A 25,190-nucleotide genomic window follows, 5' to 3' on the forward strand; every position below is an offset into this window, starting at 1 on the left:
CAGTGTAAGACCCTCAGTGTAGTTTGCATCACTTGGTTGCCTACTCAGTTTGTAGTTACAGGTCTGTTCTCCTGTCTGCTATCCTCTTACACTGCAGCTCTGGAGTGGGCTCCAGAGCAATCAGGGTATTGGATAACCCAATCCCCTTGCTAAAGGTGTGTGTTAGCTAAAACTCAGGTCAACCAGTGCATACCATTTCCCTGGCCACCAGAATGGGCTGGTAATCCTATTTGGAGCAATAAGTCGAAGGAGGTTTGCTGGGGGCTTGTGTGAAATTGTCTTCCTAATTTTTTGAGAAAGTGACTGGAAGAGCTATTCACTCTCATCCTGGATACTGGCTCTTGATCTGGTCCATATGGTACAGAAATGTGAAGCCCAGAACCTCTACCACCACTTTGCCATGTAAGCCAGGCTGCCACACGGTGGAAAGCAGAACCAAGAGCATCTTAGTAAAACAGAGCTAGTACCCCAATCACACCGTGCCTGAAGCCCACCTTACCTCTGGAATTTTCAATTACATAAGCCAAGCAATCCCTTTAAAGTTTAAACTAGTTTCAGTTGGGTTTGCTGTTACTTGCAAACCAAAAGATCACTAACATTATAATATATTCAAGGTATGCTAAAGCCAAAAAACTACTAGTGGTACCAGCTCCTTTTACAGCATATTCCAATGTTCACCTCTTGCTTCCAGAAAAGTCTTAGTTAAATTTAATTCCTGACTAATAAAAGGTAAATCTTTTCCCTCTTATTGAAATGTTGGAGAATGTCATCTGGTTAGCACTTAAATAATAAAACTGTGGCTCAAAATTATCTATACAAATTTATTTTTACAAATTAAACTGCAAAAAATATGAAAATTCTTCATGACAGAAACACACACAAAAAAACACACAACACACCCTTAAGCAAAGTTACAAGACAGATAAACTGGGAAGAAAAAAATCTGTAATTCACATTACAGACAGAGGGCTAATCTCCCTAACACATAAAGAGCACCTTAAAATATATACATATATCAAGATTATCTAACAATTCAATAAAAAAACAGGCAAGGGATATGAAACAGTTCACAGAAAAAGAAATACATTTCACTCATAATATGTAGAAAGATGCTCAAGCTCTTTTATCACAAGTGAAAACAAACAAAAATTACACTAATTTCTCACCTATTAGATCAAATGCAAAAGTTCAACAACATGCCCTGTTGGTGAGCCTGTGGGGAACGAGCTGCTCTCATATGGGAGTAGGAAATAGTACGACCCCTCCCTATGGAGGGCGATTTGATGCCATCTACCAAAAATATATACACATTTACCCTTTTACCCAGCTGTACCTCCTCCGGAAATATTCCTGCCTCCATGCAAAATAACATACATGCAAAGTTATTTACTGCAGCATTATTTGCAATAAAAGTTTTTTAAAGACTATCAAGAGTCATCTTAAATAAATTACAATACATACACAGCATAGAGTATAAAGCAATTATAAGAGTAAAGAAGAATTCAGTGAAATAAGTTAGGCAGAGAAAGACAAATACCAAATAATTTCCCTCATTTGTGGAGTATAACAATGAAGCAAAATTGAAGGAACAAAATAGCAGCAGACTCACAGACTCCAAGAAGGGACTAGTGGTTACCAGAGGGGAGGGGTGGGGAGGCTGGATGGGGAGGGAGGGAGAAGGGGATTGAGGAGTATTATGATTAGTACACATGGTGTGGGGGGGATCATGGGGAGAACAGTGTAGCGCACAGAAGACAAGTAGTGACTCTGGCATCTTACTACACTGATGGACAGTGACTGCAATGGGGTATGGGGGTACTTGATAATATGGGTGAATGTAGTAACCACATTGTTTTTCTTGTGAAACCTTCATAAGAGTGTATGTATAGCATAAGAGTGTATAGTAAAGAAGCTATTTACTAACGTGGAAAGACCTACAATATATATCATAAAGTAGAAAAAAACACAATGCAAAATACCACGCATAGTATGCTCCCTCAATTTCTTCAAATCTCTGCTCAAATGTCATCTCTCTCTTATAACAACAGAAGGATGAGTCAAAAACAAATAAAATGGTTATAGGGAAAAGAAGGGAACTGAGGGGGAGTACAGAAGTGGAAGCTAGACCTCTGAAAAGAACCTTATTTCAGAGTACTGATGTTGGAACCACATAAATGCTTTATATAATTAAAACACAAAATTAAATTCATTTTTAACAGATTTGAGGCATAACTGATTAATGGGGAACTGCACATACTGTGTGCAATTTGATGAGTTTGGACATATGTAATATCCATGATACCATCAACATGTTCAAAGTAAAATACATACCCAACAGCTCCCAAAGTTTCTTTGTTTTTTGTGGTAAGAACACTTACCATGAAATCTACCCCTCTTACCAAATTCTGAAGTGCACAATACCATACTGTTACCTACAGGCACTATGGTATACAACAGATCTAATTTATTCATCTAGCAAAACTGAAATTTATACAAAATTAAATTTGTAAGCAAGCTCTCATGTTTCTAAAACAGGATTATGGTAACAGTTGTGCAATATGGTAAATTTACTAAGAATCACTGAATTGTACACTTAAAATAGATGACAGGAAGGCACAATAATTTGACTGGAATAAGTTTGAAGAGGCAATGAAAGAAGTAGAGAAAGCAAGGAGAGACTGATGTCTCTCCAACTTCAGTTAGCACATGAGCCATCTTGGGACCCTCTTCAAATGCAGATTTGAATCAGTAAGTCTGCACAGGGTCGGAATTCTGTACTTCAGCAATGCACTCCTTCTCATAGTGTTTTTAAATACAAAAAATTACAAATGACATCAATTATATTAAAATACAGTTAAACAAGTTCAGGATTTAAAATTTTTTCTTCATGTTGAATAATAAGCTCTAGTAGCAGATCCACTAACTACTGTAATTTCAAAGTAGTGATGAGTGTAAGTGACATTTGATACATTTATAACAACCATAATGTGATATGCAAACATCTGCGATTTTCACTGGTGATAAAGTCATAGAGCTGTTACTACTGTAATTTGTTGCCTATATTCATAATTGAACACTGTGTTAAAATTCAGTTACAGGTTGTAAAAATAAACATGTAAAATTTTTTTCCTATCTAGATTGACATACCCCTAAATTCTATTCAAATTAAGAACCCCTAACAAGTGAATATTGTCTAAAATAGCAGACACTGCCTGCATATCTCCCCACTAGATTGTAGGCAGTTAGGCCAGGGATTGTGTCTTATTTGTCTTCAAGTCTACAGGTTCAATAAATGTTAGATGAATAAGTAATTTATTATTCTGCTGGACTGTGAACTCAATGGCAGAGATTGTCTCAACGCAATATAGAGCAGGCACTCAATACATTTGTGACAGAATGAATGTAGAAATATCTTGTCTCTTTGATTCGATGAGAGTCCTCTCAAGGTCAGGGATCATATCTCATACTTCTTTAATTTCCCACAGCCTAGTATACTGCTTTTCACACAAAACCACTCGAATATTTATTAGATGAAACATTAAGACAAGACAGAGCCTCTGAAATGAAGGTCAAAGTAAAAAGAAGGAGCACCTGGACCAGATGTGCTGTAGCAGGGGGAAAAAAGCACAGACCAGCAATGAGCTGGCTGTGTACTAACTAAAGGAAAAGCAGCTCCAGGTCACAGACCATCTACAGTTTGGTTACTTGAGAATATGCTGACATACTCCTATTATTACTTTTCAAATATAAAAACTTTACAATTCCTTCCTCATCAACAATTTTTGCTTCTTATAAAATCTACAGTTTCAAGTACATTTTCCTGCTACAAAACAAGATAAAAGTGTAGCACTGATTGATCTGGTATGGTTTTTAGTACAATACACCTAGCTTTAAAAAAAAATCTGTATTACAAAATAGAATCAATGCAAAACATTACTAACTTTACAAAGTACCAACTGGCAGAGAAGCTGTAAAGCTGAGAAAAATGCTAAAAGGTTAAGAGCAACTACCAACTAAAGGTCAATCAGAAGTGAATATAAAGCACTTCTGAAATCAGCAATATAAGGCTACGATTTTTTTAAACTTACAAAAATGTGATCTGTATACTAAATTTCAAGACAAATCATTTGAAATCCAATCCAATATTCTTCTCCTACTAGGCAGAGAAATACTTCTCCACTTCACCTTTAGTCCTCAATTCCACTTGATACTTGTACTGCTTATGCCATGTGCAGAGCACACACCTTCTACTTTATACTACAGTTACTGGTACCAAGATACATGCTCCTTAGAGACAGAAGGTGTCTTAATTCACCTTCACATCACCCACAACAGACAGCAGCACCTTGTACATAACAGCTCTGCAATGAACCCTTGATGAATGAGGGTTATTTATTTTAAAGCTAGACATACTTGTACTCTATTATGAAAAACAGATGCCAAATGTTCACAGGATAAGGTAACTTGTCACTAATATGCTCACTTTAAATTGTCCTGAAAATTAAAACTGAGACTGTCTACCAGTTATGTCTATTTTTGATATCTACTCCTAAATAACCAAATAGGACCACATCTCACATTTCTGCACAAGCTAACCTTAGTGAAATATAAATAAAACTATTCTCTGAAACATCAAACACCAGACTACAAAAATCTTCACATTTATTTTTAAAACAAGGTTCTTTGGGCATATAGCCAAACTAGTGACAAAATCCACCAAGTATGTTTTGATTCTTCCTCAAGTTTCCTACCAAAGTACATTCTTAAATAAAGTCACCAGATTAATTCAACAATACTAAGTATAGGCGAAAAGTTTCTTGGGGGCAGAGACTGTCTACACCCAGCATCCTGAATAGTACCTCATATCTAGTGGGCAACCCCCATAAGTATTTACTTAAAGCATGACATTCATAACCATCTCATGGATTTCACTAACATTCTGGGGGATTCTTATCATTGCTCATGTCTATCCATGGAGTCTTTCAAAATCTCATCACCATCCTCCTCTTCAAGGTCAAGGCAACCAAAGTATCATATGAAAGTTTCTCAAGCCTGCTTTAAGTGATAACTTTAGATGCTTTCCCCTCAGTGCATAAGATTCTACATTCAAATAACTAAGTATCAATGTTTGAGAAATTATTAAGTAGCACTTAATGGGAAAAATACAGGCTTCCATCTCATTCCACATGTGGCATACTAAATTAAATACAAAATTTCTCAAAGTATATTAGATATAAAAAGTTCTAAACTTTTAATCCTCCTTCTAAGCCATAAATGGGGAGCAGAGATGTGTGCAAATTACAAATGGGGAGAAGGGTGTGAAGATGACCCTCTCTGGAGCAGTCCAATATCCAAAATCAGTCTATGGGGAAAAAATATTAAAAGGCATCTATCTAGTTCACCTTCCCACACAAAGCATGAATTCCTCAGTCATCAATAGGTGGTCCTGCAGTCTTTAAGAGACAGAATACTTCCCATATAGAATTCTCGTTCTCTCCAAGTCAACTCATTACCCTCCTAAACAACTACAGATCTAAAAATATTTTAGATGTTATTACCTGAGTTTTGTGGCCCAGGCTTCATCTCATCATGAGTACAAAGCTTTTGCTAGCATAAAGACCTAGAGAATCATGATGTTTTCAACTTGGTTTCACAACACATCCCACTTTTCCCAATTCCCATTCCAGAAGTAGGCAATGAATCCAAGACATGCAGACATCCCAATAGGAAGATGAGTTCATTTCTATTAAAAAAAAATATTGAGCACAGAATCATACAATCTCAACAGCTGAAAAGGGAAGCCACCAATTCTATTTCCCACCTATTGTAGGAATTGCTTCAATATCATCTGTGGGGCAGTACATTTGTCGCTTAGAATCTTAAGATGGGGGAAAAAGTAAGGCTTTTTGACTTGAATGTTAAGTAATTCTGCGTACAGCTTAAAAAGCTGTTTGGTACTACACAGATCTGGCAGGTAATGGTTTGACAGTAGTAGATCAAAAGTAATCTGCACCATTTGGTTACTTTCCATTATTTCATTGTCTTTTACTATACAAGTTCCCAGTTTTCCCAGAAAGCTAAATTTGCTACCTATTAACAGTAATTTTAAATGTCTTTAAAAAGATTTGAACTACTAAAAATACCCATTACTTTTGGGCCCGAAATTGAATTTTTCAGCTCCTAAAGATCTTTTTAAAGTATGACACAGATGGACACAGACGCTTTATTTAGTCATTCACTCAGTAAATATATAGTAAGAGCCTATTCTATGCTGGACACAGTGCTAGACACTAGGAAAGACAGAGAAAGCAGAAAAGATATGGTCCCTATTTTAAGGGAGCTTTGTTTATAGAAGAGGTAAGTCAGACTGTTGCCCAGAGGATTACAAATCAAGAAAAGCACTAGAAAGACAAAGTACAAGATGCTATGAGAAAAACGTAATAGGGAAAACTGACCTAGCCTGGGAATTCAAAGTAGGATTTGCTAAAGAAGTGATGTTTAAACTGAGATCTGAATAGTGACCACTCATACTTTTGTAAAATAGATTTCCATAAAATGAAAGAGTCGGTCCAATAAGCCCAGCTACATTTGGCATGTTTATTGTAAAACATCTTCTTTTTAAAATAGAATAAAGCTACATATGTTAAAAAGAGGTTTGAAAGCTAGTAGCTGAAAGTTCTTTGGGGGGAGTAACAGGTCTTACTCATCTTTGCATATCCTACATCATCTTGCCTCGTATAATTATCATAGCAGTCATTCACAACTTTGCTCAAATAATGAGTGCCGGTATTAAATCAATGTTCATGTATCTTTAGATAAGCAAAATAAATTCACTAAACTACATCTCCTCACACAAGAATCCCACTCCGAACTTTGTGAAGAAAAGATGCTTTCATCTGCCTCACAGGATTGACACTAAGATTCAGTGAGAGAGTATACGGCAAAATGCTAGGGTAAACCCTGAAGAGCTTGGGGTATCTGGTAGCCTGTGACCAAAAAGCTTGGTCAGCCTCTTCTCACTAAAACAGATCTTCAGATTCAGTTGTGCTTCGTTTTCCTCACCAAGAGAAAAAATTGTAATACAGGTGCGCACACCTTCCCTAGCCCTGGTTTTTCTCCACAGCGTAAGGCTGCATAAACTCCAAGGATGTCTCTGGCTCCAGAGACTGACTGGCAGATGTTTAAAAGGGCCAAGATTACACTCCTCAGATTTTAGCTACCTCCTCATCCACTCCATTCCCCAATGACTCCATACTTCTTTTCTTGAATGGCAGGCACAAAGTTCCTGATTTACGTTTTTTATAAGAACCTATTTTCCACTCATTTTACATGCAGATTTAAGTTGCACGTGTTCATCCAAGTTGTATCTCCTGAATAATCTGCATAGTTATTGTAAAGCTTTATATGCCCCAAAGAAAATATGAAGGGGGGGTTAAAATCAGAATGACCAATTGTCAAAACAAGATTTTTAACTCCTAACCCCAAAAAGCAAATTTTGGTTTTCTGATTAAAGAAAATTATCTCCTCTATTTTAAAATCAGAAAAGAGTCTCAAAAACAATCACTTATACTCAGAAATAACAGTAAATAAATGAGAATTCATTCATGGGAAACAAAACTTTTAAAAAATTACAATGGCTAAAAGAGAGCTGAAATGTCTACCACATAATGTGAATGTATCTACAAGATATTACCACATGAAACTGAAATTTTACTAAAAAGCTGAAGTGCTCAAATAAATTGTGCAGCTGAAGGCAAAGTTACGTTTCAGATGTCTTGTTTAAAATAATTTTTTATACAGTTTTGAAAAGCTCTCCTAGTTTTATCCTTCAGTGAGTATCCCACTAAAAGAGAACACTATTACGATACTAACAGGCAAGAGGCCTGTTTTTATGGTGCAAACTGGGGCTGCCACATCCAGGTAAGGTTTGCCACTAGAACGCTTCAGAAATAATATACTAAAAAAAAAAGTTTTTAATGGTAATGCCTATACTAGTAATTACTACTAAATTTAGTTTTTAAGCACTTAATTTTTATGTAAATAACTTTAAATAAAATTCTAAATGTATTTCCAGAGAAAAAGCTGGTCCTTTCAGCCCTAGCATTAATATCAAGATAGCAGCTTCCTATTTGGGTTACTCTTAATACTCATTTTAACTATATTTTACATCTACTGAGTGTTTCAGGGCTTTAAAGTTCATTGCAGTCATTATATTATAAAGTACAACGTGTGCAGTAAAATATTTTTTTAAAGAGGTGCAGATACAAGTTAAATAACTCGTCCAAAGTCACCCAACAAGTCAGTGACAAAGCTGGGCGTAGGACTAAAATTTCAGCTCCTGGACTAACTGCTTCACACTTTCCCAAGTCCAAAAGAGAAAAGATAAAGTCAAGTGATCTACTGAGTAACTTCCAATAGCATACACTTACTAACAAAAAATGTTCACCTTGAACAAATGACACAACGTGCTACATGTAGATACCACTATTAAATCCCAAGTTCACACAACCAAGCAAAAAAGTACTGCTTCTGGAGAGTAAATCCTAGAGAACTTTCACTCTCAAATATGTACAGTTTATTTTCACACTAACCGTGAAGTGTATTCACTTTCTCACTATTCCAAGAGTCAAGTCAAAGACCACGTATCTCAAAAGCAAGCCGTTCTCAGCGAGAACAATGTTAGGTAGCCAATACAAGAAAAGCTCTAATAAGTTGCTTCTTTTTAAAGAGAGATTTTTAAAGCATGATCATGCTTGACAGAATTACTGTTAAGTCGCCCGCCAAGAAGAATGGTGCTTGTAAAGTAGGTTTTAAGGCATATCCCTCCCTGTTTGGGACACAGTCTGACTTGTTGGACAAGAATGATTCGGGCACGCTCACACAGAACCCCTGTGAACCAGCTTAGTTCACATGAAAACATCGTTTCGACCTCCCAACTGTCGTACTCAGCCCTTCCCCAAGCTATACGGGACAAGATGACCCTCTTTAACAATCTCTCAAGAGGTTCCCCCAGCGGAGACGGTGACAGCCGTCCTCCCCCGGGTGTTTTCGGAAATAGAAAGTGTTAACACCAGAGGCAGAGGCTCCTAGGAGGTGTCGGTGCGGAAGCAGGGGGAGTAGCCCTTCGCGCCGAGCAGGTCCTTTCTGAGCTGGTCTCGAGTCCTCCGCTTCCCAGCCCCGGTTCCGCCCCACAGACAGACCTTCCCAGGCCGCTCTGCGCCCCCGTTCTCCAACCCACAAGGGGATTCCCAACCTTCCCGGGAGGCGCGGCAGCCAAGACAGACAAGGCCACCCCACCCCTTCCGGGGAAGCGCAGGCCCGCTGCCTGGCCGTGTCGGGAGCCTGCCGGACCCTGCCGGAGGAGAGGCAGCCAGCCCCTCGTGGGGCCTCCCAGACGGAGCCCCGCGCCCGCGGTCCCTTCCCACCGCCCCCGCCCCGCCGGGACACCACCATCACCGCCCTCCTCACTCCGAGCCCCCTTCCTCGGAGCATCCCAGCGGAGTTACCGGCCCACTCCAAAGTAAGGGCGCCGGCCACCCTCTTCGGTCACCCTGGCCCCCGCCGTCACCGCCCTGCTCCCGGCCTCTCCCCACGCCGCTGGCGGGCCCCGGTGACGCCCGGGTCGGTACCTTGCGGACCCCCTTGTAGATATAGAAGTAGAGCTCCCGGCCCACATTGAAGCAGAGGCGGTCTCCGTTGCCAGACTGGTCGTTGAGGTTTACGAAGGAGACGCGGACAGGGTTGGATCCCTGCGAGTTGAAGGGTACCCGGTTGGGCCGGCTGTACTCCGAGTGCGGCAGCAGCTTGTACAGACCTTCCCGGGTGGTGAACTGGGTCTTAATCTCGTTCATCTCCTTCCCTCCTCCCTCCGTCGCCATCTTGGAAAGCAGCGTTCATCCTGCCCTAAGTGCCCGGATCACGCCCACCGCGCAGGCGCCGTACTGGCCCTCCCCCTCCCCCCGCCTCTTCCTCCTGGCCCCGCCCACCCGCTAGCCGTCCCCGCGGAGGCCGGCCGAAGGGAAGGGGCGGGCTTGTTTACGGCCTGATTGCGCAGGCGTGCTCACCTGGCGCTCTCCACGTGGTGGGGCATGCGCAGGCTCCTCCCCCGGGCGCGGCCTCGGGGCGGCCCCGCCACAGCACAGGTGAACTGGCTGGGCACCGGGGGTGAGCCTGCCTCCTTGCCGCACCCCCGGCTGGGACAGGAGACCTCGGGAGAGGAAGCCGCGGGAACCCTGCGGCGGCCAGCGCTGAAGTGGGCACGGGGCGGCTGCCCCGAGGGCCGCGGGACCCTGAGGGGCTGAGGGCGGGAGCCGAGCGCGGAAGCTCCAGCGTTCAGCCGGCGGGGTGCGGGCGCGCTCCCAGGCTGGAAGGGGCGGTGCCCGTTTCCCGGGCGTCCCCCGGCCGCTGCGCAGACCGCCTGGACGCCCGCGGCCGGAAACCCCCTGCACCTCCCATGTCAGTTTCCCAAAAGGTACCGAAGCACCTCAGTTTAGGCGGGGTCGGGGAGAGGAGCGTGTATGTAAGTACATATACACAGTGCATAATGTATTCGCAAGTCATACATCTGAATACCTAACGAGCAAGCATTGGCTGATTTTAAGGAAAGCAGGTTGTGTTGGCGCTTGTTTACGTTTGTCTTCACCGGGCATTCAGAGAAAAGGGCGCAGGGTCAGTCGGGGGACGGCTGCGGGAACCAGACTGAGCCTAAGCGGATTCACTTCTCTTGCTCGCTAGTTTATTAAGACCTCTCAGAGAAGTTAAGGCCACTGATTAAAAAAAAAAAAAGGCTCAAGTGGAATCTGCGAAACTGTTTCCTAGGCATAGTTGTGTGCATATACTGTGCTGGGTTAGTAGATACTGAGACAGGCACACGTGTTGAAGATTGAGCAATCACAGTTTTGTACCTGAGCTTCTTGGCATATTGCACTAGAATAAGCAAGTTTCTAAAGTGACAGAAACATTCTGATAGAATTCCAGGACGGGGAAAGCCAACATTTGTTACACCAAGGACTATTCCTTTAAATCAGCTGAAGGATCAAAAAAGTGGCTGGAGGTAAGTTCTAAAGTTAAGAGGAGTCTAGAGCATAAACATCTTAATATATTACAAAGCAAGTAGCTGCTGGTGAACACTGTGCCAATGATGTAATAATGCATTTGACACTAACATCCTGTGTCCTTTGTACATGTTGGCAAAAAGGCAGTAGAGTAAAACCCTACTATTTAATAGATCCTTGAAATGCTTAAAATATTTGTTATTGTTTTGATGTTGTCTGCCCTTCCTAAAAGTCAAATAAATAGCAGAAATCTTTTAGAATACCTGAATGTATTCTGTGGTCACCATGGATTTATCCCAATGTCCTATAACTGTTATGTTGCATTGAAAATGAGTATTTATAACGATCACCTTGAAGGATAGTGACATTCTGAATCATCTAAAAATAATTCAGCTGTGTTCTCTAGTTATCAAGTGGAAAAAAAGCATAATACTACTTTTTGGAGGGGAAAAAATACTCAGCAAGCAAAACTTAAAACAAAAATATTTTATTAGTCCCTATTTAACCACAACTTTCAATTACCGGTAATTATCTGTATGCCTTAGGCATTCTATTAAGGTTTTGTTCTATGTAAATTCAACATATTTTAGTGTGATCACAATAATATTTATAATCATAAATATATAATAACTAATACTTTGTCCCATCCAAAGCCTTTGAATAATCTTTATTCTTAATTATATTTCTCTTGTAGTTTTTCCCCAGACAGGGAATCAATAAATAACACCCAAATTTCTATAACTGGGCAAAACCTAAGGAGCATTTCTGATTTTCACTTTAAGGCGATTCTAAATGGATCTGTCCCTCAAATTCATCAGTTTCTAAACCTTGTCAGTCCCTTTCCATTTCTTCAAACAAGAAGCATTATATAATGGCTTTGTGAATGACTTCCTTAATTTCACTTTTTCTCTCAATGTTTCTCCTATAAACAACTACCAAATTAATTTTCTTTTTTTTTTTTTTAAATAATTATTTTTTATTGAAGGGTAGTTGACGCACAGTATTACATTACATTAGTTTCAAGTGTACAACACAGTGGTAGAACATTTATATACATAATTCTAGGTTCCAGCTATCACCCTACCAAGCTGTTACAATATCTTGACTATATTCCTTATGCTATACATTACATCCCGGTTACTTATTTATTTTACCATTGGAAGTCTGTCCTTTTTTTTTTTTTTTTTTTTTTTGTGAGGGCATCTCTCATATTTATTGATCAAATGGTTATTAACGACAATAAAATTCTGTATAGGGGAGTCAATGCTCAATGCACAATCATTAATCCACCCCAAGCCTAATTTTCGTCAGTCTCCAATCTTCTGAGGCATAACAAACAAGTTCTTACATGGAGAACAAATTCTTACATAATGAATAAGTTACATAGTGAACAGTACAAGGGGAGTCATCTCAGAATCTTTCGGTTTTGCTCATGCATTATGAACTCTAAACAGTCAGTTCAAATATGAATACTCATTTGGTTTTTATACTTGATTTATATGTGGATACCACATTTCTCTCTTTATTATTATTATTTTTAATAAAATGCTGAAGTGGTAGGTAGATACAAGATAAAGGTAGAAAACATAGTTTAGTGTTGTAAGAGAGCAGATGTAGATGATCAGGTGTGTGCCTGTAGACTATGTGTTAATCCAAGCTAGACCAGGGCAATAAAACATCCACGTATGCAGAAGATTTCTCTCAGAACAGGGGGGGTGAGGTTCTAAGCCTCACCTCTGTTGATCCCCAATTTCTCACCTGATGGCCCCCCTGCGACTGTGCCTGTCTTAGGTTGTTCCTCCCTTGAGGAATCTTACCCGTCTCTGGCTAACCAGTCATCTTCCGGGGCCATACAGGGAAATGTGAAGTTCGTAAGTGAGAGGGAAGCCTTATTGTTTGAAAAGGTTAGCTTTTTACTTCTTTGCATATTTATGCCCTGTGGCTTCTATGCCCAGCATTTGTCTTGAGGTATCTTTACCACTTGGAGGAGTTATGATACTCGGTAAATTTGATATGAGGCACGAATTCTATTTAAGGGTTGTAATTAGGAAGGAAGAAGAAAAGCTATAGAAGTAGCAGGCGGAAGAAAACATGGGAAGATTGATTATTTCTTTGACATATCTTCTTGTAGAGTAACTTCAGCATATATAGGTTTTAAGCTACTACTTAAATTGCGCACACACATTAACATAATAGGAGTATAGTTACATAACCAAAGCATATCTGTAATTACCAGCCATCTCCAGTGAAACCAAGAAAACCATTAAGGCACCCTAGGCATTTGTGAAAACTTATCTATGATATAGTGGATATTGTCCAACTGAACTTGAACAGTCTGAGAGAAATCAGACAAATTAAAACAACCCATTCCTGGGGACTGTTCACATGCCATATGTTCTTTTAACAGTAAATAGTTTGTAGTTGTAAGACTTTGGAGTGCTACAATTTGCACTTCTCCAAATTCTTGGTTGAGTTCCAACAGTATAGATCCAGTCCAATTTTGTTGTTTTACTGTATGCACAGGCCAGCTTAGATATCTCCTTCCTCATTCCCATGGCAAGTCCAGGAACTGGTGGGATGAGTGCATCTACAGCTGTAGCAGTGCGTGGATCTTTGTTGGGGTTTTTTGATGATCATCTTCTGGCATGAGTCTTCCAGAGCAAATTAATTTTCTTAAAATAATGCTTTAGACATTACATTCTCTGGCCCAAAATCTCAATGACTTGCAACATCCAGGTTGTTTAGGTCATACACAAAGCAATTCTCATTGTGTTCTTACTTACTGTACACATCCTACACTCCAGTCATACTGTTCTGCTATCACCCTTAGCTCCTCTTGCTCAAAAAGACCTCCTATCCTTTATCCTTTATAGCCTATTCTTCAAGAACTAGTTAGTGTCATCTTCCTCAAGCCTTCCCAAGCCCTGAGTAATAAAGACATAATTCATTCTCAATTCAGGGTTCATGGCTGGCTTCAGGGGATGTTGGAACTCCTTGTATTTGTATTCAAAATTTTGTGTACATGTTCTTTATATCATTGGAGTCTGGAGCTTTCATCACATTTTCAAAGAGGCATGACCACCTTTCCCCAGAGTTTAAAAATTACCTCTCTAAACTTATGTGGCACTTCTGTGAGCTTTCATTTGTTGTATGTAACATCCTGAACTATTAATCTCCTTTTGGTATTTATCAGCATATGGTAATTATCTTATATTGATATTTATCTTTGAGTATTTACATGCCACCTATCAACCAGATTGTATGCACACAAGAATATGAGGAACCTTCTTAAAATTCTTTGTATACCCAAATCTGCTTGAATGCCCATATGTGCCACTCTCTTCCAAACAAAAATCCCCCACTCATTGAGTTGATATTCCTGCAAAGAGAAAACAGAATAAACAATAAACACAGATAAGTAATGGTAGGAAAAAGAAGTAGAGCAAGATCAGGGAGATTGGGAGTGTGCTGGATAACTTGCAGTTTAAAATATGGTGGTCAAGGTTAGCCTCATTGAGAAGGTGACATTTCAAGAAAGACTTGGAAGAGGTCTGAGGAAAGCTGACCAAGCAGAGTTTGAAAAAGCCATGGCAGAGCCCCTGAGGCAGCAGTGTGCCCAGCATGTTCAAGGACTAGCACAACGGCCAGTGTGGGCAGAGCAGAGCTAGTAGGGAAGTCATCACGGGGCCTAAGAGTCCGTTTGCTTGCTGGTTTGAGAGTAGACTAAGGAAAGCCCTAGTGGAAGGGGGAGGCCACTTGGGAGGCTAACTGCAGTAATCCAGGCGAGAGATGATGGAGGCTTGGACTAGAGGTGGTAGCAGTTGGGATTAAGAGAGGTTAGAGAATCCTAGATATATTCTGAAGGTTAAGCCGATAGGACTTTCCAGCAGATCAGACGTGACTTGTGGGAGAAATGGGGGAGTCAAGAAACACTCCAACATAGGCGTAATAAGCACCTGAGGATGGAAATGCCATTAACTGAGCCGAGAAGGCTGGAGAGGAGCAGGAAAGGAAGAGCAGGAGTCTGGTTTGAACTTGAGTGTGAGCTGTCTGTCAGGCATTTGGGGGAACTGTCCTGGAGACAGTTGATAATCAAGCGGGGAGAGAAGCCTGAGCCGCCAGCGGGCAGTGGCAGCTGGCAGACTGCATAAAGCCTGGAGTGAGTGTACCCAGGAGTTCGGGGAGAGGAGGAGGGATATTTGCTGATGATCTAAAGCATACCATTGTTTTGTAACTTAATACATATGGAATGTTCACTCTGGGCCAAACTTGTTTTTCATATTCAGAGATTAGTCCATTAAGATACTGAAAAGCATGTGGCGTGTGTGTTTACTTTAAGGAGAATGAGTACCACGGTGATCTTTTAGGAACCACATTTGGAATTTTTACTGACTCACTATGTAACCAATCAGATTTTTCTTGTTGGATGAGCTTATTCTGTTAATACATTTGACTCACTACTTACTTATAAGACCATCATAGGACTTGAAAACAAATTTGGGAAACATCACATAACACAGTGTCCTTAATACAGCACCCCTACTTTTCTGCCTCAGACTTCAGTAATAGTGAAACTGACGCACCATAAGGATGGCTAACTTATGATTTTTTAGGTACAAATTGATCTTGTAGGGACCATCTTACTCTGTTATAGATAACAGTTATTAAGTGGATGCAATACTTAATATTTCACACATATTGAAATGTAAGTGTTTTTAAAACATCTTTTACGGTCTTAGCACATTTTGTGAGTGCCACTGTGAGGTCTTCCCACTCAGTGCTTATTCATGCCGTCATTATGCACAACCTTATAAAGTAGGTACAAGTAATAAGGGGGTAACCCTTTTTACAAAAAAGAAAACTAAGAATGAAATGACTTGTCTGAGTTACTACCCTAGAGCTAGGTATCAGCACATAAAAAATTTGAATTCAGGTCTCAAGAAAGAAACATCCTGAAGTAAAAATAACAAAATACACTCATTTTTAAACTAAACATGACCCAAAGAGGAAGAATAGCAATTCAAGTGAGGCAGGCATGTTTTTAAAGTTCTTTTTTAAACTCAAAACTAGAAAAGACAACCCACATTGGAGAAAATACTTGCAAATCATACATCTAATAAGTACTTGTATGTAGAATATATAAAAAATTGCAACTCAGAAAGCAATAGCCTAGTGTTAAAATGGGCAAAGAATCTGAACAGATGGTCCTTCAGAGAAGGTACACAAGTGGCCAATGAGCATGTGAAAAGATGCTCAACATCAGGGTCATCAGAGACATGCAAATGAAAAGAGGTGCAAAAGCAGGCAGACCTGGAGAGACAGAAATAGTTTACTGGTCACCTAGAGATGGGAGGGGGAGGGAGAACTGACTGCTAATGGGTTTCTAACAGGGTTTCTCTCTGGGTGAAAAAGATGTTCTAACATTGATTGTGATAGTTGCACAAATCTCAGTATACTAAAAACCACTGAATTATACACTTTAAATAGGTGACTCTTATGTGCTGTTAAATCAGAACTAGAGCAAACTGTACAGTGCCCAATTTATTTTTCAAACAGTTACTAAATTTTTAGGAATAAATACTTATTAGGTTATTTAGACCTACTTAATAAACAGAACTGTTAGGGCTCTGAGAACCAAGAAAGTTTGGGAGTCTCCGCATGAGGCTTAAAACTCCCTCGATTTCCAAGTTATACTTGCATTTTTATCTCTGTTTGAACCCATTCTTAATCTTTTCTTTGGTGATCAACTAATTTTCTAAACTTCTTTTCAAAACTAATTTCTCCACTATGATAAGTACCTCTTGTCTCCTCTAGGTTACCATGCTCCTGTCCCCTGGGCACTCCCACACTGCACTGCCTCCACTGCCTCCTTCCATGAAGTATAAACAAGAAATAGCAGCAAAGAGTAAACGGTGGTCAGTCCTGCCTGAGAGTTTGGCAGTAGTGCTGGTCGTTGGCGACAAAATACTCTCCCTATCACCCAATCTCTCCAGTCCCCACCTTAAAGACTCACAGCTGTTTCCCACCCCCTCACTTAAATAGGACTCCTTGTGTCCTGATTTAATTGTCTTAATCTCCAGGGGTAAGACAAAACTGTGGGTTCCAAAACCATAGTAATGAAGGAAAAAAATACAGAAAGAAAATGAGGGAATCAGTTGTCACAAGGCTGTGACATTCCATCACTCACAGACACAGAACCAGTTGAATTATTACTTAGAGTATTAGAGCTACACCCAAATTAGGACATCACTTTCTGTAGATAGAATTTGCATGGCTTTGTTTTCATTGTTAAGTTTCAGTTAGAGGTTCAGTGACAGCCTTTCCAAGCAGCCCAATAAATACTGTGGGTTTTATCTTCTTTAGAGATTAGCATGAGGACGTTCAAATATAACAGCCACAATAACAATTTCTAAGTTTTTTTAAATCTAAAACAGGAAAGAGAAAAGGAAAATGAAAAAAAGAGTTGGTATGCTATATGTAAAGAATAAATTAACATGCTGTTTACTTGATATAGTAACTTGCTTGGTTACTGTCTGGAGAGCCTCATCAACATTATTGAGCTGTTGAGAAGCAGCTAGCAAAGCTGAGTGATTTCTAGCCATTAGCTTCTGCAGAGTAGTGGTTGGAGGCCTGAGACAGGAAGTAAGATGCATTTATTAGTTTAAAAATCTGTGTAAGGAAGAAAATTACAGACCAATATCCCTGATGAACATAGATGCAAAAATACTCAACAAAATATTCACAAACCGAATTCAAAAATACATCAAAAAGATCATCCATCATGATCAAGTGGGATTCATCCCAGGGATGCAAGGATGGTACAACATTCGAAAATCCATCAACATCATCCACCACACCAACAAAAAGGAAAAAAACCACATGATCATCTCCATAGATGCTGAAAATGCATTCGACAAAATTCAACATCCATTCATGATAAAAACTCTCAACAAAATGGGTACAGAGGGCAAGTACCTCAACATAATAAAGGCCATATATGACAAACCCACAGCCAACATCATACTGAACAGTGAGAAGCTGAAAGCTTTTCCTCTGTGATTGGGAACACGACAGGGATGCCCACTCTCCCCACTTTTATTCAACATAGTTCTGGAGGTCCTGGCCACAGCAGTCAGACACAACAAAGAAATACAAGGCATCCAGATTGGTAAGGAAGAGGTCAAACTGTCCGTTTGCAGATGACATGATATTGTACATAAAAACCCTAAAGAATCCACTCCAAAACTACTAGATCTAATTTATGAATTCAGTAAAGTTGCAGGATACAGAATTAATACACAGAAATCTGTTGCATTCCTATACACTCCGATGAACTAGCAGAAAGAGAAATCAGGAAAACAGTTCCATTCACAATTGCATCAAAAAAGAATAAAATACCTAGGAATAAACCTAACCAAGAAAGTGAAAGACCTATACCCTGAAAACTACAAGACACTCTTAAGAGAAAGAGAACACTAATAAATGGAAATTCATCCCATGCTCTTGGGTAGGAAGAATTAATATTGTCAAAATGGCCATCCTGCCTAAAGCAATCTATAGATTGAATGCAGTCCCTATCAAAATACCTACAGCATTCTTCAGTGAACTAGAACAAATAGTTCTAAAATTCATATGGAATGACAAAAGACCCTGAATAGCCAAAACAATCCTGAGTAGGAAAAATAAAGCAGGGGGAATTACACTCCCTAACTTCAAGCTCTACTACAAAGCCACAGTAATCAAGACAATTTGGTACTGGCACAAGAACAGACCCATAGACCAGTGGAACAGAATGGAGACTCCAGATATTAACCCAAGTATATATGGTCAATTAATATATGATAAAGGAGCCATGGATATACAATGGGGAAATGGCAGCCTCTTCAACAGCTAATGTTGGCAAAACTGGACAACTACATGTAAGAGAATGAAGCTGGATTATTGTCTAACCCCATACACAAAAGTAAACTCAAAATGGATCAAAGACCTGAATGTAATTCATGAAACCATAAAACTCTTAGAAAAAAGTATAGCCAAAAATCTCTTGGACATAAACATGAGCAACTTCTTCATGAACATATCTCCCTGGACAAGGGAAACAAAAGCAAAAATGAACAAGTGGGACTATATCAAACTAAAAAGCTTCTGTACAGCAAAGGACACCATCAGTAGAACAAAAAGACATCCTACAGTATGGGAGAATATATTCATAAATGATACATCCGATAAGGGGTTGACATCCAAATTATATAAAGAGCTCACACACCTCAACAAACAAAAAGCAAACAGGCCAATTAAAAAATGGGCAGAGGATCTGAACAGACACTTCTCCAAAGAAAAAACTCAGATGTCCAACAGGCATGTGAAAAGATGCTCCACATCGCTAATCATCAGAGAAATGCAAATTAAAACCACAATGAGATATCACCTCACACCACTTAGGATGACCACCATCCAAAAGACAGACAACAACAAATATTGGCGAGGCTGTGGAGAAAGGGGAACCCTCCTACACTGCTGGTGGGAATGTAAATTAGTTCAACCATTGTGGAAAGCAGTATAGATTCCTCAAAAAACTCAGAAATACCATTTGACCCAGGAATTCCACTCCTAGGAATTTACCCTAAGAATGCAGGAGCCCAGTTTGAAAAAGACATAGGCACCTCTATGTTTATTGCAGCACTATTTACAATAGCCAAGAAATGGAAGCAACCTAGTGTCCATCAGTAGATGAATGGATAAAGAAGATGTGGTACATATACACAATGGAATATTATTCAGCCATAAGAAAAAACAAATTCTACCATTTGCAACAACATGTATGGAGATAGAAGGTATTATACTCAGTGAAATAAGCCAGGCAGAAAAAGACAAGTACCAAATGATTTCACTCATATGTGGAGTATAAGAGCAAAGAAAAACTGAAGTTACACAACAGCAGCAGAATCACAGAACCCAAGAATGAACTAACAGTTACCAAAGGGAAAGGGACTGGGGAGGATGGGTGGGAAGGGAGGGATAAGGGGGAAAGGGCATTACGATTAGCACACATAATGTATCAGGTGATGGAGGAACATGGGAAAGGCAGTATATACAGAGAAGAGAAGTAATGATTCTATAGTGTCTCACAATGCTGATGGACAGTGACTATAAGGGGTATGTGTGGGGGACTTGATAATAGGGGGAGTCTAGTAATCATAATGTTCAAGTAATTGTACATGAACAATATCAAAAATAAATTTTAAAAAGTTTATTACTGGAATTTATTAATTTATAAAAGTTCATTATGAGAGGTTTGTGAAATTTGGGATAGGTAGATACCACAGGTACACGGACAAAAAGAAAGAAAGAAAAATGAAAAAAAAATCCGTGTAAGGAGTTGCTGTTTGGGAAAGTAAGAGTACAGTTTATGTTATTAAAAAGATCTAGTCTAGGACAAGGTAGGGGTCGTATCTGAGAGGTTGTCTTAAAAGGAGAATGCTTCTGTTATCAACCCAGTTAGACTGAGTTTACTGAGTAGAGGAGCCATTCTTCTTACTCTTTAGAATCAGAAGAATCCCTTACTGTATCATGAAGCGCAAAGTAAATGCACATACTGAATTGAATTTCTAGTTTTCTCCTTTTTATCTTCCTTACATTTTTGTTGTGTCTTTCCTTCCTCTTCCTGGTGTTTCCATTTCCACATGCTCCCGCACTGAGCTGTGGTACTTGCAGTTCCTCATACCTGTCATAATGGGCTTTCATGCCTTTGCAGAAGCTAGACTAGATTCTCTTCCCCCTCTTCTCAGGAGGGAATAGAATGCTGCCTCATCCTTTAAACCTTGACTGAAAAATCCCCTCTGCCTGGTATGCTCGTGTGCGTAGAATTGTAATATTTCCAGAATTTCTCCCTTGGCTTTAGTATATCTGTATATCAGTAGGTGTTCAGAGGTGGAAAGAATTATGGCTTTAGTGCATTTGCATCATTCCTCAGGGGTGGAGAGAAGTTCTTCTCCATATCAATGGGTAATTACCTGGGCAACAGAGGGCTTGTCTGTACCTGAGAGGTGAGGAGGAGGGCCGGTTATGCTTCTGCTGGAGCAGGAAAGAGAGAAACAGCCCAAGACTGCAGTTTATTGTACGCAATAAAGATTTTAAACTTTTTTTCTCTCTGTGACTGATTTCGGTTTTTGGAGGTATTTTGCCTTGGGATTTCCTCTCCCTGGATTTAAAGCTCATTACTCTGCCTATTCATCCCTCATGTTTCAACTGAAAGGCTGCTTTCTTTAAGATGTCAGAGAGGTATTCCCTGACACCCCAAATTTAAGTTATGTCTCCTTATTCTTTGCTCAGCATTATTTCCTTTATAGCACTTGACATAATTTTTAATAATGTATACTTTACCCACACTACTTAAGTTACATACAGCCTCCCCCAGTAGATTGTAAGCTCTTTGAGAACATGGATCCAGTCTTTTTTTGTGTCTAACGTGGGGATTGGTGTTCAATAGGTACTCAGTATATATTTGCCGAATGAATGATTCACCTCCTTTGAGAAGTATCTCTAACTTTTAGCACTTTGTGCTAAATTACATACTTAATTATGACATTTGCTACATTGCTGTCTCATCTCACTAGATTGTTAGTACACATGATTACCATTCACATACTTGAAAATATGCTCATTTGTGCTTTCTTTTCTCATACCTTACCCCTGAGGTTAAACTCTGCTTCGGGGGTCACATCACTTGGGCTTTGAGATAGCTCTGCTACTAGTTCTTTCTTGAGGGGGTGGGGTTCAGAGCCATGTTACCTTATGAATTTGGCTTTCAAGTAAATACCTATTTAGCGTGCCCATTGTTTAATCACTGACTTAGTACCTGCTCTAAGTTCAATTCCCTCTCCCCCAAAACAAAAACAACACTGCCCTGTCCTTGGAGAAATATCTTTCTTTAGGGTCACATCTCAATTTAGTAGTATGGAATCCTGGATTTGCTGGAGAGATTTTGACAGCATAAGAATTATCAACTGGATATTTATTAGGGCTCTAAATATGTTTATTGGAATAAGAAAAGAATGTGAACTTGGCCATTGAACAATTTTTTCTTTTTACCTTTTTTTTCTCATTATTGTCTCTTTCTCAAATATAACAGTACCTTATAGGTAATTGGTATTCAGTAACTGTTTAGTGGACTGAATATATACCCAAAAAGAACATTAGATTTCAAGTCAGAAGACTTGATATGAATATGTTCCCATTACTTATGATTATGTTGGAAGTACTGCCAAGTACAGGAGGTAAAAGTTCAAAATGAAATATCATTACTTACCTATGATTACATGTTGGAAAACCTAAGAGGATTGATTGAAAAACTCTTAAGAAACAATAAGATGGTATCATACGGTAGCAGGTTATAAAATTAACATTGAAACATCACTAACTTCCTCATGTAAAAATGGGAACTAATTTACATATAACAAAAGAAAATGCCACACTCACAATAACAAAATAAGATACAGGAATAAACTCATGATTGCTGGTACCCATAGCAGAGCAGTGGCTTTCATCATTGACTGCAGTGTGAATGGCACCCCCTGGGGTTAAGCTGCACAGTGTCTCTGAATATACTTAGAAAGTTTTCAGAAACTACTGGAAAATACTATAAAACTATGAAACTCAATAAATGATTAAAACACCTCATTCTTGAGTAAGAAGACAACACTGTAAAAATAACAGTTCTTTCTGAATTACTGTATAGCTTGGATGCAATCCAAATCCAAATCAACAGAATTGTCTTTAGAACTTGTCAAAACGATTCTAAATTTCATTTGGAAGAATAAATATTTAAGAATCGTTACAGAAAATTCTGAAAAAGAAGAGTAATGTTGTACTTGCCTTTCAAATATTTGCATGTATTATAAAACCTGTTAATTAAAATGTCAGTGGAATAGATTGACTACAGATTAGATCCCAATAAAAATGGACATGATAAATATAGGAATAATTTAATAAAAGGTGTTGGAACAGCCAACTAGTCATTTATAATAAATACAGATTCCTACTTACGTCATTCCAAAATAAACTCCAGATGAATCAAAGATTTAAATATAAAAATTAACCATAAGAGTCCAAAAAAACTTACTTGAACAAATTTATTTATAATCTTAAACTGCGGAAGGCTTTTCTAAACATAGCCCAAAACAAAGAAGGCATGGGGTATTTTAATTCTATATCTTGCATGGCACAAAATATCATTTCAAAAGACAACTTGGGGAAAAAATATTTCCTATATATGTAGCAAAGGGATAACATTTCTAAAAGTAAAAACGCTTCTTGAAATCAATTAGAAAAGAATACTAACCCAATATTTTTAAAAAAGGCAAAGGACATAAACAGTTCACAAAAGTTACATTTCAGTCTTTTTGTTTTTGACTACTGAGTTTCCTATCATGCCTAGAAAGAACTTCCCTACTCCAAGATGTTTAACTTTTCTAACATTTAAAGAAATGCAAAATAAAACATTTTATCATATTGGAAAATATCAGTAATCAATATAAAATTGGTGATAATGTGGCCACAGATTTTTTGTGTTGGTAAAAGTATTAAAAAACAGGCACTTTTATTCCCCATTGGTAGGAATGTAAATTACTATTTGGAGGGTGTTTTGATAACCTTTGTCAAAATATTTATTGTAATTATGTGATTTGACTCAACAACTCCAATTCTAGGAATTTACCCTCACAAATGTACAAAGTTTATGTACATAAGGATTTTCATTGAAGCTTTGTTCTTAAGTGAAAATTTGGAAATAACCTAAATACCCATCAGTAAAGAATTAGATAAATTATGGAAATGCCATACATTGCAGCTGCTAAAATATAAATATATAAACCCAAATGTACCGACATGGAAAGATGTCCAAAATATATTAAGTTAAAAAAAAAGCTGCAGATGAGTATGTACAATAAGACCCCATTTCTGAAAAGTTACAACATATACTACATATAGGGTTTTTTAAGCCTTCAGTTTGAAAACTGACTTCGTTATGTACTTTTTCACTTAAGAGAGTAACCTCTCAGAATCTATTTTCTTGTGCCTAAAGCTAGGGTATTATTATATACCTAATATATGGGAAAACGCTCAAAAGACAAAATATACAAAAACTCTTTGTAAACAGTAATACACTATATAAATATATGGTAATCAAATAATAGTCATTAAATCCCTCCACTATGTTTCATTTCAGATACGGAATTTCTTATTGAATCTCTGTCCTAAATTCGTCCCTGAGTTCTTGAATATTTTCTGTACCTCCATGAGCATGTTTATGATTTTTATTTTGAACTCTTTCAGGAAGATTGGTGAGTTCAGTTTCACTTGGTCCTTTTCTGGTGTTTGTGAGATTTTGGTTTGAAGCAGGTTCCTTTGAAGTTTCATATTTGTATGTGGCGCCCTCTAGTGCCCAGAAGCTCTAGTCCCTGCAGCTGCTCAGCCCCTGGAGTGATGTCGGGGGTTGCAGGGGAGTGGCGCTGGGGCCTCGGGGGAGGAAAGAGCTGTTTCCTCCTTCCCAGCTGCAGCGCCTGTCTCCAGTGTCAGAACCCATGGGCCGAGCACACAGGTGTAAGCCTCTGTGCTTTGTGTCTGTAGTTGCCATATATGGGGCCTCCCTCTGGCTGGCCTGATGCCAGGGCAGGGACTGCCGGTTTGCAAGCCAGTGTTCGCAGGCCAGGAGGAAGGTGCAGCAGGCTGCGTATCACAGTCAGGGGTCTCAGAGCTGGGTAGCCAGCCAGGGAGATGGAGCGCCTGAAGCTCCTGAAAGTTCCCAACCTGCTGGGCAGAGCCCACCCAGTCGACCTTGTCCACCTATCCCTTCTTCCGAGCAGCAAGCTCCGTGCAGATCCCGCCCCTTCAGCAGCCCTCTCGCTGCTAAGAAGCCTCTTAGACCGCCGACCTTTCCTTTGTCCCAGAGCAGCCGGATGTGGATCCCTGTCCTCCACAAACAGCTGGAATCTCAGTCTCTCCAAGTATTCCGCCTGTCTTAGCTTTCCAACCCCACTAGTCTCCAGAGCAGCATGCAATGTAGGTTTGTGCTCCCAAAGCAGGTCTGTAGGACTGGGTGTTCAGCAGTCCTAGGCCTCCACCCCCTCTCCACTGTTT

General features: G+C 39.4%; 1 protein-coding gene across 1 annotated transcript in view; it reads right to left on the reverse strand.

Annotated features, from left to right (window-relative positions):
• WDR20 (WD repeat domain 20) overlaps nucleotides 1-9,931 on the reverse strand; it is a 51,043-nt gene extending 41,112 nt beyond the window's left edge. The window contains 1 exon segment of the mRNA XM_036882054.2: nucleotides 9,630-9,931. Coding sequence (XP_036737949.2) covers nucleotides 9,630-9,878 — 249 coding nt within the window. The 5' untranslated portion in view covers nucleotides 9,879-9,931.
• Nucleotides 9,932-25,190: the final 15,259 nt, after the last annotated feature.

Source organism: Manis pentadactyla, chromosome 11 (assembly GCF_030020395.1).
Source record: "Manis pentadactyla isolate mManPen7 chromosome 11, mManPen7.hap1, whole genome shotgun sequence".
Classification (NCBI taxonomy): Eukaryota; Metazoa; Chordata; class Mammalia; order Pholidota; family Manidae; genus Manis; species Manis pentadactyla.